The sequence below is a fragment of the Salvia miltiorrhiza genome, unplaced genomic scaffold (assembly GCF_028751815.1).
Source record: "Salvia miltiorrhiza cultivar Shanhuang (shh) unplaced genomic scaffold, IMPLAD_Smil_shh fragScaff_scaffold_156_1, whole genome shotgun sequence".
Taxonomy (NCBI): domain Eukaryota; kingdom Viridiplantae; phylum Streptophyta; class Magnoliopsida; order Lamiales; family Lamiaceae; genus Salvia; species Salvia miltiorrhiza.
In genome coordinates this window covers 132422-157219 of record NW_026651427.1, presented here as the reverse complement: position 1 = coordinate 157219, position 24798 = coordinate 132422, and the positions used below count along the sequence as shown (strand labels likewise).

The window sequence follows — 24798 nt, the reverse complement described above, 5'->3', positions numbered from 1 at the left end:
TTGCCCAAATTGCGGTCTGCTCTGAAATCATTGCGCTACATAAACTTCAGTTGCACCCTCTGGAGTAAAATCGCCCATTCTGTTGCATTCACTAATTCCATGGCTAAAATCACCACAGATTCCACAAGGCTATACGCTCTGCACCGGGACAGGAAGAGTTTCCATCTTGCTCATCTTGAGCTGTTGAACTTCTCTCATAAGTGTAGCCAACTGTTTCTACAGATCATCGGTCTGTGATACAGCACTGGCCTCAACCTTCTTTCCACGGACTGATTTCTGCTGGGAACTCTCAGCTAAGGTTTTGAATATTTCTTTTAGCTCGTCTGCAGTGTTCCTAGCTATGTTCCCTCCTGCGGTGCTGTCCACCATGAATTGGGCAGTCTGCACAAGTCCGTCATAGAAAAATTGCATCAACATTACAGAAGTTAGTTGATGCTGCGGGCATTGGCGGAGGAGCTCTTGAAATCTCTCCCAAGCCTCATGAAAGGGCTCGTCCGTTCCTTGGATGAAATTCATTATTTGAGCTCTAATCTCTTGTGTCTTGTGATTCAGGTAATATTTCAACATGAATTTCTCACAAGTTTCTCCCCAAGTGGTGATGGAGTTAGGCGGCAGAGATAGCAGTCACGTCCTCGCCCGATCTTTAAGTGCATAAGGGAAACACTTAAGCTTTAACTGATCCTCCGTGAGATTTAGTAGTGGGATGGTTTGCACTTGAGTGCAAAAATCGCGAATGAATTGCAGAGCGTCCTCGGCATCTCGTAGAATAGAGGTAGCAAACTTGAATCATTCGGCTTCAAGTTGTAGTTTCTGACGGCGGTAGGGAGCACAATAGCCGAGGTGTTAGTGTCACCTATGACGGGCCGGGTGAAGTCTCCCATGTATTGTGGATTATTCTGCGCCATCTCTTCTTTTTTCTCCTTTAAGGTCTGCTCTGAACGGTCAGAGTCAGATTCTGCTTCTTCCTTCCTTTCTATGGTCTGCTCTGTATAGTCAGAGTCAGAGTCAGAGCCAGAACCAAAGTAGAACTCGTCTGCTCTGTCGGCACCTTTCCGTCAGAACCAGAGTAGAGAACGCCTGCTCTGTCACGATCCCTTCCTTCAGAGTTAGACTCAGATCCTTCCTCTCGATCATTCGGAAACAAATCCTTAATGTTCTGTCTAAGCACACCACTGGTCCGATTAATGTTATCGACGTAGGGCGTCAATTCCTGATTTAAGCTTCGGCGACCCTGCATACACAACACTTAATACATGGTCACGGATCAAACGCACCGGCGGGAAAAAGTAACGAAAACAAGAAAAAGTAAATAAATAAAGGAAGTAAAAATAGAAAGAAAAGTGACACAATTAAAACGCCTAAAACCATCCCCAGCAACGGCGCCAAAATTTTGACTCAACCTAAAACACCTCTAGATTGACTTGCAATAGGACAAGGATACTCTAGCAATGGTAAGTTGACCCAAAGTCATCTCTCAAGGAAGATCTTAAAGGGCCTCTAATTGTATCACAAGAAAGCGGTAAAAAAGGATTGAAAACTATAAAATTAAACTAAAGCTTGTAAATAAAAACTTAACTAGAAATTAAACTTAAGAATTATCTAGGCGAAACTTAAATACTTAAGCATAAATAAATTACTAACCCTAGGCAAAATTAAACAGTAAAGTAAAGTTTGATTATTCTAATTTAACTAAAGCTTGTAAATAAAAACTTAACTTAAAATTAACTAGGCAGAAAAGAACAAAGCATAAATACGAAACAGAAATAAACTATTAAACCTAGGCAAAATTAAAAGCATAAAGTAATGGCGAGTTGAATTTAAACGCTACTATGCTACGAATTTAAATAACTTTAATTAAAATTTCTAATCTAACTAGACATAAACGAAATTGCATAATTGAAAGCAAAGCATAATTCAAGTAGAAACTAGTAAATAAACGTAATTAATAAATACCGAAATCGTCTCGAGAAGCAAATATGTAACTTGATTACAACTCTAAACGAACAACTAACTAAAACTGAATTGAAAACTAACTTAAAACTCGAAACTAAAGAACCATGAAAAACGAGAATTAAACTAAAGATTGTTTTGATTGCCTAACATCAAAGCTACTCTTGTTCTGAAGGCTAAAGATTATTTCTCATGAAGAACATTAAGCCTTATATATAGACTACCGATCAACCTTAAAAACCCTCAAAACGGCCCATCAAAATTGGGCTTAAAAGATAAGCATCAAGGCAGCGTGCACACACAGGGGATTGCACTGGATAACTTGCTCGGCAAGTTTTGGCAGTTCTGGCAAAGTCATGGCAGCTCTAGCGAGTTATGGCAGATGACTCAACCTAGAACACCTCTAGTTTGACTTGCAATAGAACAAGGACATCCTAGTGATGGTAAGTTGACCCAGTGTCATCTCTCAAGGAAGATTTTTAAGGGCTTTTAATTATGTCACGAAAAAGCAGTAAACTTAAGATTATTTAACTAAAACATGGAAAGTAAATTAACGTGAATTTAACTTAACTAGGCAAAAAGGAATTATTAACTAATGCTTGTAATTTAAACTTAACTAAAAACTTAATCTTAAAATTATCTAGGCGTGAAACTATTAAACCCTAGGCAAGAATTAAATGAACTTAAGTAAAGAATTAACTAGACAAATTGAATTTAAATAACTTTAATTAAAACTTCTAATCTAATCTAACTAGGCAGAAACCAAAGTGCATAATTTAAAGAACGCATCATAAAAACGCAGAAGTAAATTTGCAGAATTTAAAGAAAGCATAAGTAAAAGCAAATAAATAAACTTGATTAAAGAAATACCGTAAATTCGTCTCGAGAAGTAATCTGTCACGTAATCACAACTCTAAACGAAAACTAATCTAAAACATGAATTGAAAGAACATAAATCAAAACTAACTAAGAAAGCAATAAAAACCTAACTTTGGCTAACTAAGCGTGAACTCAAAATTAGGGCAAAAGACGTTCGTTCTTTGATGCAAAACAAAGCCCTTATTTATAGACTTCTCCTCAAAGTTGCCATCCAAAGCTGGACTCCTAAAGGTAATAGAATCATGTATGATAAGGTAACTCCAGCTGGCGTGTTCTTCAAGAAATCTCCTCCTAGCGAGAATTAACAATTCTGCACGTTCAGCTCTGAAAAGGGCAGTGCAGAGCTGAAAGTCAGCTCTGGCGTCAGGGCAGAGCTGGAAGTCAGCTCTGGAAATTTAGCTCTGGCGAAAGTAACACTGCACTGGAAGGCGAACTCTGGTGCATCAGCTCGGGAAAGGTAGTCAGAGCTGAAAAGTCAGCTCTGGCGAGATGGGCAGAGCTCGCAGCTCAGTTCTGCCGAGATGGGCAGAGCTGGAAAGTCAGCTCTGGCGAGAAGGGCAGAGCTCGCAGCTCAGTTCTGGCGAGATGGGCAGAGCTCGCAGCTCAGCTCTGACGAGATGGGCAGAGCTCGCAGCTCAGCTCTGGCGTGATGGGCAGAGCTCGCAGCTCAGCTCTGGCGTGATGTGCAGAGCTCGCAGCTCAGCTCTGGCGCGATGGACAGAGCTCGCAGCTCAGCTCTGGCGACAGAGCTATGCTCTGCTACAGTGTGCTCTCGCAGCTCAGCTTTGCAGTACAGTGCTGGGCTCGCAGCTCAGCTTTGTGGTACGGTGCTGGGCTCGCAGCTCAGCTCTGCGGTACGGTGCTGGGCTCGCAGCTCAGCTCTGCATTACAGTGCTGGGCTCGCAGCTCAGCTCTGCATTACAATGTTGGGCTCGCAGCTCAGCTCTGCACACCAGAACAGCAAAAAAAACGCCAAATTCATCCAAATTCTCCAAAATTGCACTCTTCCCTCCATAAAACCTAAATCTCCTGCAAAGCATAAAATAAACCATAAAACGCACCAATTTCTAGAAGATTTAAGTCAATACATGCTCATGCAAACCCTTAAAAAATAGAACAATTAAGCATAAATCAACCCCCCACACTTAGCCTTTTGCTTGTCCTCAAGCAAAATCAATATGAATCCTAGGAAGAATTGGGTTTCAACGATGCTTATTTCCATCCAAACATTCTCAAAGTCAATTCAAAATTTTACCAACAACACACATCTCTCGATCATGCAAGTAACTCAAAGTTTAAGAAGCAACAAAACAGTAATGTAAGCAATTCAATCAGACCCAATTCTCCGCTAGAAGTGAATTCCCTAATGTGATCGCCTTTATAATCGATATCACCAATTTCACACTTTGTGTGCTTAAAATTTCGACAGTTGAGCCATAGTTCGTGAAATAAAAACCATTTGAATATAATCCAAAGTCTTTTCACATGGTTTCCCATGCTCATAGTTAGACTAGAGGAGCAGAGACTCAGAGCTGTCACGTTTCAGAACAGGCCAGATGTTTCAGAGCTGGCAAAATTAGAGCTGATTTTCAGCGTTTTTCACAGATAAGATACGATCGTAGGCAATCACAATGACAACACTCCTTCTAGCATCTACCAGACAAATCACGTTTTACTTACTTACAATCGTGTTGCAACAAAACTCATAATTCTTTGCACAATCAAGAAACACATATTAAAAGTAAAACAAGAATAACCACCATTCATTCACAAACCCGAAATTCACATCGAAAATCATGTTCTCTTCCACAAATTCATAAAAATTAGCAAGTATCAAAGAAAAAAACTAAGCATAGAAAGATTGATCTCGCCCAATTTTTGAAAATAAAAGCAACAAAACACCCCCCACACTTAAAGCATGCCATGTCCTCAGGGCGGAAAAGAAAAATGAAGAGTGTAGAAAACGTCCCTGATTATCGGCATTGGAAAGCTGAACCATCGTGAGAGGCGGCGAAAAGTGAGGTTTGCGGTCTTGGGCAGCGTAGAGACGGCAGCGCTGCACTTGGCAGGGCAGCCTGGGCAGGGTTGGCAGCGCTGAAACTGGGCAGCGCAGGATTTGGGCAGCGCTGAATAGAAAACATGAACACCAAGCATCAAAGCACCCGCAAAGCAACCAAAGACTAGGAACGAAACAAAAACGGAAAAAAAAAAAAAAAAAAAAAAAAAACAAGACAAACAAAAACAAAAACTAAACCAACGGTGGGTTGCCTCCCACCAAGCGCTAGTTTTAGAGTCGCCAGCCCGACGTAGAGGATCCCTTAACCAAAATCGCTATGAAACATCAGCTGAATTAGTCCTCGTGAAAGCACATCATCCTCCAGTTCAGCTGCGGGTCCTCTTAATGAGCAAGCATAGCTCATTGCGTTCATCATTCTCTCGAACCAAGAGCTATGTCGAGATCTCTCCTTTTTCTTCTCTTCCAAAGGTGGTGCACTCTACACTCTTAGCACGGCATCATCCTTGCATGGCAGCACATCAGCCCGTTCTTCCTCAACGGTTGCATCCTCTTTCACGGTTGTTGGCACCTCATGAACGGCATTAACGTCGAGTGGAAGCTTGGCCAAAAACTGATCTTCAATGGCCTCCTCATCGTGCAAATTATCAAGAAAAATTTGTATAATTTTGTCCTCTTCCGGGCTAGTGCTCTCCAGCACTGGCGAACTGGTCAGGGCTGGTGGACTAGTCAGGGCTGGCTGAATGGGCAGAGCTGGGCTCGTCAGGTCTGAGCTCTGTAGGGCTGGACTGGGCAGCGCTAAACTTGGCATGACTGGACTAAGCAGCGCTGGACTGGGCAGCGCTGAACTGGACAGCGCTGCACTTGGCAGAGCTGGTGTGGTGGTTAGAGCTGGAATGCTAGGCAGAGCTGGTAGACAATTGTCAGCGCTGAAAATTTCCACTTCTTCCGCATGGTCAGAAATCTCAATAAAAGAACAAATATGCATTAAAGAAGTAGAAATAACAGGCTTCTTATCGAAGACAGAGAACGTTACCGATCTACCTGACCCGGCCATGCTCAAAGTTCCAGAACTCACATTAATGCGAGTCTGGGTAGTAGCCATAAAAGGTCGGCCAAGCAGCACAAGATGGTCGTTCTCTCCTGCAATGCATTTCCCTTCATCGAGCACCACAAAATCTGCCAATACCTTGATCCCTCTCACCGTTACTTCTACCTCCTCCAAGAGTCCATGTGGGCGGGTTATAGCTCCGTCAGCTAGCTGGAGTTTCATATTTGTGCATTTTAGCTCATCCTCCTTCCTGCCCAATTTCTGAAATATAGCAAACGGCATCAAATTGACTGCCGCACCCAAGTCTAACATACCCGAGAACTCTCCAGCTCTTCCTAAACCAATACCAAGAATGAAACTTCCTGGATCTCCTTGCTTCGGTAGTGGTTTGGTTGGATCTACAATCATTGGTAGCAGAGGTGGGCTGGGACGTTGGACAGCTTTCGGTGGTCGATATGGCGTAGTGGACTTGTGGAGTTTCAGCTCTGGCCGCCTGATCAACTCTAGCCGTCGGGTCTGCTCTGGCTGCCTTCTTGACAGCGCTGGAATTGGCAGCGCTGGACTTTGCAGGGCTGGAGGTTGCATAGCTAGAATTGGCAGGGCTGAATTCTGCAGAGCTGGATTTTGCATAGCTGGATTTTGCATAGCTGGAGTATGCAAAGTTGGATTCGGCAAAGCTGAATTCTGCAGCGCTGGATGTTGCAGGGCTGGATGTGGCAGGACTGGATTCGGCAGGGCTGGATTTCTCATCTGCTCTGCTACCTTCATCTTCTCTGGTACCCCTGATCAGCTCTGGCATCCTGGACAGCGCTGGCGGTGTATTCTGCTCTGGCAGCGCAGTAATGGCCAGAGCCTGATGTAGCTGGTTCAGAGTGCCTGACTGTTGCCCCAGGGTGGTCTCAAGTCTTTTTATGGTTGCGGACTGAGATTCCAAATTCTCCTTGGTCATCTCCATGTTTTGCTTGGTCATCTCCATAAACGACTGCATAGTATCTTCTAAGGCTGACTTCTGTTGTGGAGGATTCTGAAATTGTTGAGCAGGTTGAAAATTTCCTTGCTGCTGACCTCTCCATCCGCCATTGAAGTTCTGCTTGCCTTGATTATAATTTATGCTCTGCGCAGGGACAGGTGCAGCTTCCGTTTGGCTCAACTTGAGCTGCTGTACTTCGCGCATAATTGAGGCCAATTGTTTCTGCATCTCAAACTGGTGCGTTACAGCGCTGGCCTCAACTCTCTTCCCACGGACTGATTTTTGTTGAGAGCTCTCCGCTAAAGTTTTGAATATTTCCTTTAGCTCTGCTACAGTCTTCCGAGCTATGTTACCTTCTGCAGTGCTGTCCACCATAAATTGGGCAGTTTGCACTAACCCATCGTAGAAGTATTGCATTAACATCACGTTTGTCAGCTGATGTTGTGGACACTGGCGGAGGAGTTCTTGAAATCTTTCCCAAGCTTCATGTAAAGGCTCGTCCGATCCTTGGGTGAATTCCATGATTTGCATTCTAAGCTCCTGTGTCTTGTGGCTGGGATAATATTTAAGCATGAATTTCTCACAAGCTTCTCCCCAAGTGGTGATGGAGTTGGGCGGCAGAGTTAGCATCCACATCCTCGCTCGATCCTTAAGTGCATAGGGAAAGCACTTGAGCTTTAATTGGTCCTCCGTGAGATTCAGCAATGGAATGGTTTGTACTTGCGTGCAAAAATCACGCATGAATTGCAGGGCATCCTCACTCGGCATCCCGTGAAACACCGGCAGCAAACTTGAGTCATTTGGTTTGAGATTGTAGTTTCTCACGGCGGCAGAGAGCACGATCGCTGAAGTGTTTGTGTCTCCAATTACAGGCCTGGTAAAGTCTCCCATGTATTCCATGTTTTGGGCCATCTCCTTCTTCTCCTCGTTTGTATTCTGCTCAGTGCTGAAATTAGCTGGGCTGGCCTGGTCTGCGCTGGAGTTGGCAGAGCTGGCAGTGCTGAACTCGGCAGCACTGGCAGTGCTGAACTCGACAGCGCTGGCAGCGGCAGCGCTGAACTCGTCTGAACAAACACTAACAAACAGATCAAACGCACCGGCCAGAAAGAAAAGTAAAAACAAAACGTAAAGTAAAGAAAGCAATTAAAAATAGAAACGAAAGAGACACAACTAAACGCCTAAAATCTTCCCCGGCAACGGCGCTAAAATTTGACTCAACCTAGAACACCTCTAGTTTGACTTGCAATAGAACAAGGACATCCTAGTGATGGTAAGTTGACCCAGTGTCATCTCTCAAGGAAGATTTTTAAGGGCTTTTAATTATGTCACGAAAAAGCAGTAAACTTAAGATTATTTAACTAAAACATGGAAAGTAAATTAACGTGAATTTAACTTAACTAGGCAAAAAGGAATTATTAACTAATGCTTGTAATTTAAACTTAACTAAAAACTTAATCTTAAAATTATCTAGGCGTGAAACTATTAAACCCTAGGCAAGAATTAAATGAACTTAAGTAAAGAATTAACTAGACAAATTGAATTTAAATAACTTTAATTAAAACTTCTAATCTAATCTAACTAGGCAGAAACCAAAGTGCACAATTTAAAGAACGCATCATAAAAACGCAGAAGTAAATTTGCAGAATTTAAAGAAAGCATAAGTAAAAGCAAATAAATAAACTTGATTAAAGAAATACCGTAAATTCATCTCTAGAAGTAATCTGTCACGTAATCACAACTCTAAACGAAAACTAATCTAAAACATGAATTGAAAGAACATAAATCAAAACTAACTAAGAAAGCAATAAAAACCTAACTTTGGCTAACTAGGCGTGAACTCAAAATTAGGGCAAAAGACGTTCGTTCTTTGATGCAAAACAAAGCCCTTATTTATAGACTTCTCCTCAAAGTTTCCATCCAAAGATGGACTCCTAAAGGTAATAGAATCATGTATGATAAGGTAACTCCAGCTGGCGTGTTCTTCAAGAAATCTCCTCCTAGCGAGAATTAACAATTCTGCACGTTCAGCTCTGAAAAGGGCAGTGCAGAGCTGAAAGTCAGCTCTGGCGTCAGGGCAGAGCTGGAAGTCAGCTCTGGAAATTTAGCTCTGGCGAAAGTAACACTGCACTGGAAGGCGAACTCTGGTGCATCAGCTCGGGAAAGGTAGTCAGAGCTGAAAAGTCAGCTCTGGCGAGATGGGCAGAGCTCGCAGCTCAGTTCTGCCGAGATGGGCAGAGCTGGAAAGTCAGCTCTGGCGAGAAGGGCAGAGCTCGCAGCTCAGTTCTGGCGAGATGGGCAGAGCTCGCAGCTCAGCTCTGGCGTGATGGGCAGAGCTCGCAGCTCAGCTCTGGCGTGATGTGCAGAGCTCGCAGATCAGCTCTGGCGCGATGGACAGAGCTCGCAGCTCAGCTCTGGCGACAGAGCTACGCTCTGCTACAGTGCGCTCTCGCAGCTCAGCTTTGCAGTACAGTGCTGGGCTCGCAGCTCAGCTTTGTGGTACGGTGCTGGGCTCGCAGCTCAGCTCTGCGGTACGGTGCTGGGCTCGCAGCTCAGCTCTGCATTACAGTGCTGGGCTCGCAGCTCAGCTCTGCATTACAGTGCTGGGCTCGCAGCTCAGCTCTGCATTACAGTGTTGGGCTCGCAGCTCAGCTCTGCACACCAGAACAGCAAAAAAAACGCCAAATTCATCCAAATTCTCCAAAATTGCTCTTCCCTCCATAAAACCTAAATCTCCTGCAAAGCATAAAATAAACCATAAAACGCACCAATTTCTAGAAGATTTAAGTCAATACATGCTCATGCAAACCCTTAAAAAAATAGAACAATTAAGCATAAATCAGCAGAGCTGGAAGTCAGCTTTGTAGAAGTAGTCAGCTCTAGAAATGTAAGTTCAGCTCTGGCTTATGAAATTCGGCTCTGCCAACTCTGGAATTGTTAGCTCTGGAACTCCGCTTGGTCAGCTCTGGAACTTTATCTCTGTCGACTCTGGAATTCAGCTCTGGCTTGGGATTGTTAGCTCTGGCTCTGGCACGGGAAATCCACTCTAACGAATAGCCTTCAGCTATGTCAGCTCTGGCGAGGCAGCAGAGTATGCGGAGTCAACGTTGGCACCACTTTGAGCCTAAAATAGCAATTTCTGATCCAATAACTCGAACAAAGCATTCGTCCTCCTGTTTTATCAAAAGCTCCTACAAAGCATTAAACAAACCATAAACGTACCAACTTCCAGAATATTTAGCTCAAATATAGCACAATCAAACCCTCAAATTAAAAACAATTAGGCATAAATCAAGGACCCTTCAGGAACTCCGTCATAACCATTGCCCTTAAGGATCCCCGGCCCTCACAACCCGAGCACAACAAAACAGAAACACAAACACCCACAGAAAATAACATCGAAAGGGAGAACCCGAGCCGACAGACAAAGAACCAACTCAACGCCATCCATGCATGAAGCGAATCATCCACAGACGCGGAGTAACCAAAGGGATCCCACCCGTCACGACCCAGCACCGAGCTCACCCAAAAACTGAAAAAGGTCCGAAGGGACATCCCACCAATAATCGCCAAGAACACCACCCAAGCACCAAACAGCGGGCAGCTGTAGAACAGCCCGCGACCGCCCAAACCCAGCTCGCAAAGGCCTTCGCAAGGCCATGCCGTGAACGCCGATGCCTCGGACCGCCCCCAGCAGCAACAAGCAACCCAGAACAACAGCTCTCGCATCCGCACACCAGGTGCGCGACAAAAGCACCGAAAGAGCCAAGAAGCAGCCCATGCATCAAAAACGTCGGGTATGTCCATGACCATGAGAAGCCATGCCCTTAACCATAATGTTATTGATACTTTTATTTTTATAAATAAAATATTTAAAACTCATTTAGTTGTCTAAGTTATACTATTATATCAATTAGTTACTTTTTAATTATTATACTAGTTTGTCGCCCGTCGAATTCGATGAGAATTAATTATTGTATATAAATTTTATTACTCTCTTCAATGTAAAAAAGTGAATAAAAGGTAAAATTTTTGCCAAATAAAAAAAGATCTCAAGATAAGTGAGACGTCCAAAATAAAAATAGCCTCAAGATAGGTGAGACGGAGAGAGTAATAATTTTAAATATAAATTTGATAATTATACAATCTGCAGATTATGAACTTCGTTTATATACTCGTATTCGTTTTAAACTTAATTAAAAATAATTTTACTACTCATTCTCATTCTAAATTCATAATAATAATATCCGCTAATTACCCAAATATGCTTAAATTTATTAAATATCTAAATAATCAAATATAAATTGTTACGATAATTAGTTATCTATCTTAACAAAAACTCATATCATTTCAAAATAAACATTAACAATAAATAATAAATAATAAAAGATTAATAAATAGAGAATAATTTAGAATCACAATTAGTGAAGTCTTCCGCAAAAAATAATTGTGGATTCCTGAACATCTATATGTGTGTGTTAACAATAAATAGTATGAATAATAAAAACTATACAATTAACAATCAATATATGTCTGTTTCTGGACATTACAAAGTACATTTATAATAAATATCATAAATTATAAAAGATTAAAAATTAATTTATAATAAATGTAGAAATTATACATTGTACGAAATCTTTTTAGAATTTATATACCAGTCATGTCGCAAACCCAATTCAAAAAAGTTTTTACTACCAGTTTCTGTCAAAACACGTATAGTAATATCCGTTAATTATTCTCAAACTCGTTTAAGTTCATAAATATCTAAAAAAGTCAAATATAAGTTGTTACAATAATATATTATCTGTCTTATTGAAAATATAAACATTACAAAGTAAATATTAATAATACCTAGTATAAATAATAAAAGTGGCCGATACCTTTCTCTACAATTAATAACCCTACAATTCAAAAGTGGTCGGTATATTTCTCTACTCAACACACTATCAACTAAATATTTCTTTAAACTTGTATCATTCAATCTCATAAATTAGGAAATTATACAATTTACGAAGTATGTTTAGAATTTATAAACTCGTACTAATCTCGTATCTTATTAAAAAAATAATTTTATTAGTTGTCGTCTTCCCATACTCATATAGTGATATCCGCTTACTACCTAAAACCGTTTAAATTTTTAAATATTTAAATAATGAAATATAATTTTTTACAATAATTGATTATTCATCTGAAGAAAAATTTGACATTACCAAGTAAATATTAATAAATTATTTAAATAACACACAAAATTAAAATGGATAAAATATGTTCTTTGTCATCTTCTAGGAAACTCATTGTGTAGCATGTTTCCTTATAATTGTCTTTGAGGTCGTCTTTCACCTTTCTAAAATCATTGTAACACGTTGTGCCTCTGACGTGATTCAATAGCATCTTAAGTTGATACATTTTCTTATTTAACGAAGGAATATGAAAAATGTTTTTTATGGCAAAGTCTTTTTCTCGATTTGTCTATTTAACTACGTTAATTTAAATTTGATCTATTTTTTAATTGTTATATTAATCACAATTGTAAAATCGAAAAGCTAATACAATAATTTAAAATAATAATTGAAAAATTTTAATTAAGAAATTTTAGTTGTTAATTATGATAACAATCATTAATAGCTGGCCCACTATTGGTAAAGCTTCCAAGGGAAGCTTAGCATTCAATATTTTTTGAATTTAGGAGGTGGGTCTCATTTTAGTTTGAATTTGACAAATATTGTGCGAAAAACTGAGGTCGTCATTTTTTTGGTGGGAAGCTTGAAGGCGACTATGTTCGTCGTTTTTCATTGTGCCACAGCAACTACTTAAATACTCCCTTCGTCCTGTAAGAGCATATCATATTTTTCATTTTCGTCTGTTTCATAATAATGTATTACTTTTATTTTGAAACATGGCCTTATTTCCTCTTTTTATCCACAACCACTCATTTATAACTTCAAAATCAATTCAATCACAACCATTTATTTCCACTCAACACATTATCTATCAATTTTTTTCTCCAAAATTAATTTAACCACAATCACTCATTTCCAACCTATGTCATATCATTTGTGATACACTATTGACCACCACTCATTTCTAACCTATGTCATCTCATTTGCGATACACTCTTACGTGACCACCACTCATTTCCAACCTATGTCATCTTATTTGTGATACACTCTTACATGACCACGTAGATAGTACTCCCTCCGTCCATCAAAATTATGTCACGAATTTTAATAAAATGTGAGTAAAGTTAATACTCCCTCCATCCCATTATTCATGGCTCGTATTCATTTTTGAGTTGTCCCATATTACTTGGCTCATTTCCTCTTTTAGGTATAATTAGGGAATAATTAAATACGTAATTAACCCTAGTATTTAAACTAAAAATCTATCCTAAAAACACACCCCACCCCACCCACCGTTTCATCCCACCCTCCTCTGATATCTTTCTCTCTCTTTCTCCCCATCCTTCTTCCCTCCGCCGACCTCCCTCTCCTCCACTGTTTCTATTCCCGCCGCTTCCCCCTCTCCTCCACGGGTCGTGCCTGCCAGGAGAGGGCTCGGACCTTCTATTGCCGTTGTGGTCTCGCTGAGGGTGCTGCAGATCTTGAATGCCTCGATCAAGGGCGGTGTACGAAAAGGGTGCAGCAGATCTCTGAAATTATTCTCTCTTAGGTGCTGCTGTTGAGTTTTTTGGGCGGTTTTGCTGTTGTTAGGTTCGTGGGCGAAGGGAGGCGGCGTTAGGTGGGTGGCATCGTCGGCGGCGGGAATTAGAGGAGGGAGATGAGACGAAGGGTGGTGTCAGTGGATTTGGTTATATAGAGCTCCAACGACGGCTCTGTTGCTATCAATCAGAGCAAGAGGGGGTCGAGTTTCAAGCTCCGGTAGAGAGAGAAATGAGGCTGTGTCGTGGTGGTTTTCGCCGTTATTTCGCCAGTCGGACTATGGAAAAAGATTAGGAGAGGAAGCCGAGTGTAGAAGGAGATTATCAGGGAAGAGAGAACAGTGGCAGGCTAGCAGCAATTCTTAATTAAAATTAAAACTAAATTAAGTTTGTGGGATATACAATTTACCTTTTAATTTTACTCTTCTAAATATCTGTGCAGAAAAGTTTTGAACCATTATTAACACGACAAAGGAAGTATTAGAGTAAGGTTTAAAAGTGGAATGGTGTGAACTCTATTACTAAAATTGAATGTAGCATATTTTTTATAGACAGACAAATAATTTGAAATTATGACATATCTTTGATGAATAGAAAGAGTATAAATTATGTGCATCAAAAGTACTTCGAAAAAAATGGAGAAAGTGTAATTAAAAAACTTTAAAACTAAATTACTAAATCGACTAATGTTTCTTTTCAACTCCGTCAACTAGGTTCAATGTCACAATATTTTGGATGATCTAAGTCGACGTTCAATGAAAGAGCGGCATCTCATAAATAAAAGAAGAAAATTAACAATAATAATCATAATTCATTACGCCTATTGCGTGTGGAGTAAAGAATATCAAATAACAGCTTCAAAGCTTAGCAAAACGCAACCGGAATTATAAGACAGTTTTAAGCGCAAAGCCAAAAAGTAGATGACAACAAGAAATTTGAATGCTAGTCAATTAAAAATCATTACAACTTTTAAGAGAAGATGAGAAAGAATTTAAAGAAGGTGAAAAAAAATTATAAATCTAAGCAAAATAGCTGGTCATCCACGCAAAAGTAGGCGGTGACGATACTACCGAGAGAGAGAGAGAGAGTAATCCATAAGTAAAATTCAACGTGACATAAGATAAAATGAGAGGATCCAAAAGCTACTCTGCAAACACATCAAAAGGAAAACTAAATCTAATATAATTCAGAATTAAAATTAAATACATGTCCAAATCTGCGCGAGCTCAGCCACCAAAACCGTAAAGAGTTCGGCCTTGCCTCTTGAGAGCGTAGACGACATCCATCGCCGTCACGGTCTTCCGCCGAGCGTGCTCAGTGTAGGTGACGGCGTCACGGATGACGTTCTCGAGAAAGATCTTGAGGACGCCACGTGTCTCCTCGTAGATGAGGCCGCTGATACGCTTGACGCCTCCACGGCGAGCTAGCCGCCGGATCGCCGGCTTCGTAATGCCCTGGATGTTATCTCTCAGCACCTTGCGATGGCGCTTAGCGCCACCCTTGCCTAATCCTTTGCCGCCCTTTCCTCTTCCCGACATTTTTGCTAAACCCTAATTTGGCAGTGAAGTTTGAATGAGACTGAATTTTAGAGAGGGAATCCTTAATTGTTTGGATGTGAAGTTTGAAGAAGGGGGAGAAATTTATATACTCTGGATTAATGTGGGGACGCGATATCTGCCGTTGGATATTGATGGGAATCGACGGTATGGAAAGAGGATCCGCGCCTAGCTGATTTAGCAATTATACACCGTTGATAAGCACAGATGATAGATCTAGCGGATTGTGAAGAGAGTTTCATTTAAATGTGATTTGATTGTATACAGCCGTCAGATTTTTTATATTACGGTTGAGATTGAAAAAAATCGCGCACAGTAAATTGGATTTCAAATGTGAGGATTTCTAACTTTATTTTCATACTTCCTTGCTCCCATAAAAACATGAACGATTTATCATTTTGGTGTCTCACAAAAATATAAATATTTTTATTTTTATATATTATTTTCTTATTTTTTATTCTTTATTTTTATATTTATTTATAAAAAATTTATCATGACCCACTATTATTTTTCCTCAATTAACTTATTATTCTCATAACACTTTTTAAAGTGAGATCTATTTTCTACTCACAATAATTATCAACTAGCTTTTTATTAAGACCTGTGAGTTATGGGAATTGGTTTCTGTTTGGAGCACGAGTTTGAACCCATTATTATTTTCATCGATTCTCTCCTAGCTGTCCTTGATAAGTATGGTGGTAAAGACTCTCTTTCTGATGAGTTATGGGAAGTTTCTGAGCAGGCTCGCAACCATTTGGTTTTGGATTTCTGTCACGTTCGTAGATTTGCAAACACGGCGGCGCATGAGCTAGCCCAATTTGCTTTGTTTTCTCATGATGTAATGATTTGAAAGTCGAATTTTCCGTCTTGGCTTCTAGATATTGTGCATTCGGACTTGGAGTAATATTGAAGCTCGTCTTTTGTTTCAAAAAAAAAAAAGACCTGTGACATTCTTAATTGTTCATGCTTTTGTGAGAAACTTTTTATTAAAACTTATGTCACCCTCAATTGTTCATATTTTTATGAGACACAAAAAGTATAAATTAATTATTTAGGTGGATAACTACGTAAAGTTTGTTTTTGACATTTTAATTTGTTTTTCGAGGACTATTTAGTCAATCCAGCTTGAATTTACTTTTTGCCAACAGAATTTCATATAAATAAAATCCAATGAATTGTTAAATTTTGGGATAAATTTGGGCAAAATGTAGTTATACTCTTGGTACAGGCCACCGACATAGTTACATAATGTAGTTATTTCAAGGAAAGACTTTTTACTTTAGGAAAAAGAACCTAAATTCATCTATTCTTATTTCAACAACATTAAGTATTTCTGAAAAAGAAAAAAAGAAAAAAAGAAAAAAGAACGTTAAGTATATTGGAGAAAAAACATAAACCCGAGAAAAATTGGTTAGAAATTAAATACTCCAAGATTTTTATTTTAATTAAAGTACTCCAAGATTTAAGTACTCCCTCCATCCGCGAATTAAAGCCCCATTTGAGGGTGGCACGGAGACTAAGAAAGCTGAAAAAGGTGTTGTAGGTAAAAGATAAGGGTAGTTGTTACTTTTTGCTAATCTTTACTTAAGAGAATGCTTTTACTTTATTGAGTTTAAGCTTTCCATTTAATTTTATGTTTCAATTTAAGTCTTAATTTTATGTTTCATTGATTAATTAATTTTTACTTTGTGGAATTCGAAACTGTTCAAATTTAATAGGCAAATTTAATTGACATTTTGGAGCCAAAACAAAAATTAATTAAAATAGGATGAATCCACAGTGGCTCCAAAACTTTGGAGCCAAAAGTACAAGGGTCCCGCCATTACAGCTATAAATCCACAGCTCTACCTCATTCAATTCTCACCTACTTTTACTCAAAAACAAAAAATGGCTATAGAAAGGTCAAAGTTACAAGATGATCAAAGAAACAAAGTTGTCAAGTGGCTGTTAGAGCATAGCAGTGAAGGCAACCTTCACCATGGAGCAAAAAAAGAGGCGGCACTTCACTTCAAAGTAAACTTGAAGACCATTTGGAGGATTTGGAGCCAAGTCTCCAATCAAAGAGCATCCGGTGTACCTGTCCAGGTTAGATCAATTAGAAAATGATGTATACACAAGGATAAGATGCTCATTGATGGTGAAATTTTGATTTTTCGGTTCGGTTTGGTTCGGATATTTTAAAACAGAACAAAACCGAAAAACCGAATTATATTTATAATATATATATAAAATTTTAATTATAATTTTATAATATCTAACTTCTAATATTTTTTTAATTTTATAGTTTTTTTAAAAAAAAATTGGTTTTTTTTTTAAATTTCGGTTTTTTCGGTTTTTCTTCGAAAATTTCGATTTTCTTCGGATTAATTCGGGTTTTCGGTTCGGTTCGGTTTTAATTATAAAAATTTTGGTTAATTCGGTTCAGTTTGTTCGGTTAATTTGGTTCGGTTCGGTTTTTTTTTTTAAACCGAACTAAAATATGGTTTGGTTTGGTTTTAGCAAAAACCGAACCATATAACCGAATGCTCACCCCTAGTCATATTCGATGGAAAGTTAGGCATCTATCCTTTCATAACCATAGAGCCAGCACAAAGGAACTCGAAAAACAGAGTGAAAGGTACGCTGGAAGTTAAGGCAATTGCAGCAATCACTAAGCCCATCATTAGAGACTGTCTTATAAAAGAGGTAAGCATACTCAATTTTTTTTTATTAAATGCTATCAGAATATTTGCAAATTCATCATATAGCCTTACTATGGCAGATGGTTCCTGACTTCATGGCCAAGTGGCCGAAAACATCAAGCAAGCACATATATATCCAACAAGATAATGCCAAACCACACATTTAAGCAAATGATCCAGAGTTTCAAGCGGTTGCAAATACTAATGGATTTAAATTCCAATTAGTATGCCAGCCAGCTAATTCACCGGATACAAATGTCAACGACCTCGGGTTTTTCAGAGCTATTCAGAGCCTAAAAGATCAAAAACCGGCCAAGAATGTCGAGGAGTTACTAGAGAATGTGAAAGCTGCGTACGAGGAATACCCACCAGAGAAGCTCAACAATGTTTTCCTAACCTTACAAGGCTGCTATCAAGAGATAATCAAGTGTAAGGGTGGGAACAACTACAAGATTCCACATATGAATAAAGAAAGATTGTCCAGGCAGGGGATGTTACCACGATGTATTCAAGTTGAAGAATCACTTGTCAAGGAAGGTCTAGAGTTCCTACAGATGGAATCAAGTGAAGAAGGCAAAATTTTAAGGCTTGAAGATGTCATAGAAGGGCTGAATGAAGTGTTACTTACAGACTAGAATTCTGTAGAAACCTATGTAATTACAGGTGAAAATGTTTACAAGGACAAACACCATGCATGTTTTTGGGGTGTTTGGAATGTAAACTTTTTGTAGATGTTGCCCTCAGACTTTAACATCATCACTGGGCTATTACAATTACCTCAATTGGCACCAAAGTCACTCAATCGGCACCAACGATGCCGATTGTGCACCAAAGATGCACAATCGATATCACAGGTACATAGAGAGCATCACAGGTACATAGAGAGCATCACAGGTACACAGAGAGCAACAAAGGTACACAATCGGCATTCACCATGCAAAATATAAGGCATTACAGAGTACAAATAGAGCATCACAGGTACACAATGAAGGCAGACAGAGAACACAATCAGAGAGCACAGAGAAGGCAGCAAACACATAAGGCATCACCAGCCATCCCCACCAAAGAAGCTGAAATGAAAACACACATAAGGCATCACCAGCCATCCCCACCAAAGTAAACGAAATGAAAACACACATAAGGCATCACCAGCCATCCCCACCCAAGTAAAAATCACGATTTCACCTGGTTTAACAGAACGAGATAACCTGCTTCGCTTGGCCTCCTCGCGATCTCGTCTAAAATATTCTCTGAGGTCTGAAATTCGAGCGGCCTTCTCTCGATCGCGTCTGAAAGATTCGCGGAGCTCTGAGATTCGATCGGTCTTTTCCCTTTCTCGTCTGATGTGTTCAGAGAGATGGAAGCCATCAGAATCATAGTCCGGTGATTCAGAGAGAGATTCCTCCGATTCAGAGAGAGGGAGGTGCGGCAGCTCAGTTTCTGGCAGCAACCACGACGCCGCTTCAGATACCGACGACATCTGCTCCGATTCAGAGAGAGGGAGGCGAGACACTTCAGTATCCGGCAGCAACCACGGCGCCGCTTCAGATACCGACGTCGTTTTCTCCGATTCAGAGATAGGAAGGTGCGGCGGCTCGGTTTCAGCCAGCAACCACGGCGCCAATTCACAGAGATCAGAGGCCGCGGTTTCCGGCACAATCGATTCAGTTTCAAAGGGATGATCCATGGAGTAACACAACAATGGTAGATTTAGGAAGAACAAGAGAGAGACGATGCAAAGAGAGAAGAACGCGGTGCAGTCTAGGGTTTGGTAGAGAGAGAGAGGCAACTGCGAAATGAATTGGAATTCTCTAGAATTCCATTTGAGAGAAAAAGACTAAATTAATAGACATAAATTTATTTTGCATTAATTAAGGATGAATACTTAAATCTATAATTAAGTAGGTTAAAAAATGAGAATGGATAATTAATGGCAAAAGGTAGTTATTTTAGATAAAGTAGGAGGGTAAAAGGGTACAGAAAGGCAAATGGGCCTTTAATTCGCGGACAAATATTTAGAAGCAAATGGGGCTTTAATTCGCGGACGGAGGGAGTACATGTTACAAGTTACAACAACAAAAAATTTGCAAATTTCATTTACAAAAAATTAGTTTTCATAATAAAAAAACCAAGCATTATTCACATGTAAAAGATCATTCTTTAAACTCCGATTATAAGTAACTTTTTTACTTCTTAGTACTTAGATGCTTTTCAATTCATCTAAAACAAATGATCCAAACTACTAATATATGTTCATACATTTTGTAATCATATTAAGCCATGTCCTTACCTAAAAAAGGAGTAATAACAGCTCAATATTTAAAAATTAATAAAAACTAGCCAGGGAAATAGTTTACACACTATTCAATTTCTTCCATATCTTGAACTATGTTCTTCATTGATACCTGAAATCAATGGACCAAGCAATCCATAACATCACTTAACTTAATACAACTAGCTTTGCCTCTTTCACTCTCTGGATTCAAAATAATTCACTATCAACTCTATGAAAAAATAGATAAAAAGAATATGAAGATTACAGTATTTGAACATATCACAGCCCCCAACCAATCTCACCATTCAAACAAATGACGGAATGTAGGCTTGTTATTGTAATTGTAATTCTTCAAAGTCCCCCTAAAACCGAAGTTATACTCTTCATCAAGCACATCAACACTCTCGTAATCCACCCCTTGATTTTCAAGAATCGCCCTAACCCTTTGCGAGAATCCACACAATGGGCTTCTTGGACGAAATAGTTAATCAATAGTAAATTTCAGTGTAAGTTTGCTTGACAATGTCATTCAGCTCAACTGACATTGTTACCAAACGTAAATTCAATCGATCAAGCAAACAAGGGGATTCAGATGTGACATAAGACAAATTGAGAGGATCCAAAACATTTCATACCACTGCTATGCAAACACATCAAACAGAAAACTAAATCTAATATACTGTAATTCAGAATTAAAACTAAATACATCTCCAAATCTGCGCGAGCTCAACCACCGAAACCGTAAAGAGTTCGGCCTTGCCTCTTGAGAGCGTAGACGACGTCCATCGCCGTCACCGTCTTCCGCCGAGCGTGCTCAGTGTAGGTGACGGCGTCACGGATGACGTTCTCGAGAAAGATCTTGAGGACGCCACGTGTCTCCTCGTAGATGAGGCCGCTGATACGCTTGACGCCTCCACGGCGAGCTAGCCGCCGGATCGCCGGCTTCGTGATGCCCTGGATGTTATCTCTCAGCACCTTGCGGTGGCGCTTGGCGCCGCCCTTGCCTAATCCCTTGCCGCCCTTTCCTCTTCCCGACATTTTTGCTGAACCCTAATTTGGCAGTGAAGTGAAGTTTGAATGAGACTGAATTTTAGAGAGGGAATCCTTAATTGTTTGGATGAGAAGTTTGAAGAAGAGGGAGAAATTTATAATACTCTGGATTAATGTGGGGACGCGATCTCTGCCGTTGGATATTGATGGGCGACGGTGTGGAAAGAGGATCCGCGCCTAGCTGATTTAGCAATTATAGACCGTTGATAAGCACAGATGATAGATCTAGCGGATTGTGAAGAAAGTTTAATCTAAATGTGACTTGATGATATTACAGCCGTCGGATTTGATCTTATGGACGGTTGAGATTGAACAAATCGCGGATAGTAATTTTTTTTTTATAACAGTAAATTGGATTTGACACGTGAGGTTTTCTAACTTTATTTTCATACTCACACCTTTTAATAAATTTCATAATATAAAATTTTCTCATTAAATTTTTCACTTTATAACTCCCTCATTAAGATATTAATTTAATTTATCTCTTCCCCTTTCAATGTTTCATTTGAGTCTATTGAAACATGTAATATGTAAAGAGATACATTAAGTTATAGGATGTGAGTAAAGAGAATGAATTCTCAAATTTTGACGTTAATTAAGTCTTCTTAATTCTAATGCAAAATTTTAAAAATATCTTAGTATTTTTTAAAGGATGGAGCATAAATTAAGTATTTAGGTGGATTACTAGAGGCAGTTTATATTTTACATTTATATTTGTTTTTTGAGAAGAAAATATTTTCATTACGTAGCAAGTATACGATATATTAACGTTGAGCGTAGAATTGAACTCAACAGTGACATACAAAAATATAAAATAACACATGAATCTAATGTGGTTCGATCGTAAAGATCTACGTTTACGGAGAGTCACCCGAAATAATTCACTACATGAGGAGATGTTACAATTACAAAGTTTTGTATTAAATAATGAAGCCTTTCCTAAACTTATTTATGAGAGTCCTATTTATAAGTGGTGAAAGTGAACTTAGCCATAAAACCCACTACTTTAAGTAATTGGGCGGGCCCAAGCCCTTATTACAATATGTTCTTTATGAAATGTCATCAGCTTTTGAACTTCAAGGCTGCATCATCTTCTCGCGAAAAGAGACTTGAATTCTCGATGTCATGTTAAACTTATCTCATGAACGGTCCACCCCTTTCTAGTCTTTATTGATGAAATCAGCCCTGCCAAGTTAATTCACGAATGATTGACTTCCATGTGCATTATCAGCCATGTGACAATCAACATTGCAAAATATTCAAAATAACATTAGTACTACTAATAATAATATTAATAGGGAAAATGATTTCAGCCCCGTCATCGTACAACGTTGGCACGTGTTTTAATCCTCATCAATACGGTATAATTATAATAAATGGAAGCAATGTCGTATCCACAAAGATTGGTGAATTCAATCTTATAAGTATTAATAAATTGAACTCAACCTATTTAGACTATCAAAGTTTAAGAATTAATGATTAACTAAAACAAAGCTAGCAAACTAATTGCTGACAAAATAAAATTAGTTAATAAATTAAGAAATTACTTGAAGGAAAAGTTATCATAGGGGCTAGATTATGATGGATCGCAATGAACTTCAATTTATATTAACTAACTCTTGGATGAACTCAAACTATCTATAGCAATCATCAAACTAGCCTTATCCCCTTCCCGGATGATTAAAACGATAGATTATGAGTTATAATTGTTGTTCCCGATCAATTTCTAACATATAACTTCAAAAAACACCAAAGATCACCAAACATTCTCACTCAAACTCTCAACCTCTCGGTTTATCGAGATGGCGTGCCTTAAACCCCTATTATATATAGTATATATTCTTCTCTATTGAGTTCAAATTAACACAATATATATGCTCAAATGTTTGTCAATCATTCAAATACTCCCTCCGTTTCAGCTAAGTTGATCAATTTTTTTTCGGCACGAGATTTAAGTAACTAGTGTTTTAAGTGTGTTTGATAATAAAGTGAATAAATGATTAGATGTTTCTTTGCTTATATTTATTTCATATAAGGAAATCGATCAACTTAGTTGGAACGACCCAAAAAGAAATATTGACCAAGTTAGTTGGAACGAATGTAGTAATAAATAAACCTAGAACTCAATGAGATAAAGATATTTAAATAATAATTAAAATAAAATAATTATCAATCCATTACAAACCCTTCTAATCTAATCCATAAGATAAGAGATATTAGTCAAGCATATTCATAATCAAAACAAATTTCAAATCATAAGAAGACATAACCAATAATACAAAAAGATAAAGATTTAAAGACAAATCATGTAATTTTGATCTTCAATTATGTAGTCTTGATGAGCTCTTTTTCATACCTTCCCCTTATTCATTTGGTTGAGGTGTTATTTTGTATGTGCGCAAAAAACATTTTTTTAACGGTGTGCGACCCACGGTCGTGGGGTGATTGCGGAACCCCTTGGAGTGCTTTGGCAGTGGTAGCGGTCCCACCCGCGGTCGCAGCTTGTGACCGTGAGTCCTACACGGTTGATTTGCTCGGGTCCGTTCTCCTGCGCTCGAGCTCCGATTCATGCACTGTTTGCGTTCACAGATTCCTATCGAATTGTACTTCGATTCCGTTGAATTATTTATTTTCATGAAAATTCATCAAAACTATCACCAAGTGTCATCTCATCATAATAAACAACAATAAGGCACAAACACGTAATTTGTAAATAAAAATAGAAAGGGAATGAGAACCAATTCATACGAAAATGAGGTACAAAACCCATATTTGTCGAGGACTACATAGTCAATCCAAGCTAGAATTTATTTATTTCCAACATAATTGTGTATAAATAAAAAATAATGAATTGTAAAATTTTGGGATAAATTTGGGGAAAATGTAGATAATTTAGATTTTCCTGTCCTATGCCACCATGGCCCACCAACATACTACATCTATCTATATAATATATAAAAGAGGAGTCCAACGGTAACTTTTTCCTACCAAAATTTCTCTCTCTTCATTTATCTTTTTTTGTTTTGATTCTTTTATTAAAATCATCAACTTTGATTCATAAAAAAATATTTAATATGGATATTAAATTAAAGATAATAACAAAATCTTTAATTTAATATAAAAATTATAAAAAACAAATTTAAAAAGAATAAATTATTATTGTTTAAAGTCATAAAATTATTCTTTTTCTCTCTCATCTATCATCTTTTATCTATCCTCTCATTTCTCATTTCTCCAAATTTAATGTTACGTTCCTATCCTAGCTTATCTTTCATTCCTTTTATCTACTCCATATATATTTTATTTCATTTTTTATTTTTGTATTAGATATCATTTTTTATATTTTTCTATTTTTTTATTATGATAATTTAATGCAACTAAAAAGATAAAACTTATATTTGTTCATTTTAGAACTCTTTTATCTTAAAAATAATTTTTTAAAGTCATGAAATTTATATTAATATAAAGAGTGGATTTTTAAAATGGCCACTTTCATATTGTAAAGATAAAAAATGTCCACTAAAATAAAAAACTTAAAAAATGTCTACTGTTACCAAAATACCCTTCACATTAAAAATTAAAAAAATATCCACTTTACATCACCCCTTTAAAAAATCCCGCAATTCACAACCAGTGTGAATTCACAACCAAAATTTTTTGGTTGTGAATTCACACTGGTTGTGAATTGAGAATTCACAACCAGTCGAATTCACAACC

General features: G+C 38.4%; 2 protein-coding genes across 2 annotated transcripts; both read right to left on the bottom strand.

Annotated features, from left to right (window-relative positions):
• Positions 1–14614: 14614 nt before the first annotated feature.
• Positions 14615–15175, bottom strand: LOC131002618 (histone H4). Its single transcript, XM_057929078.1, has one exon. The coding sequence runs from the start codon at positions 15055–15057 to the stop codon at positions 14746–14748; it is 312 nt and encodes a 103-aa protein (XP_057785061.1). The 5' UTR covers positions 15058–15175; the 3' UTR covers positions 14615–14745.
• A 5465-nt stretch (positions 15176–20640) lies between these two features.
• Positions 20641–21185, bottom strand: LOC131002619 (histone H4). The gene has a single exon (XM_057929079.1). It carries the CDS (start codon positions 21067–21069, stop codon positions 20758–20760), a length of 312 nt encoding a protein of 103 aa, XP_057785062.1. The 5' UTR covers positions 21070–21185; the 3' UTR covers positions 20641–20757.
• Positions 21186–24798: the final 3613 nt, after the last annotated feature.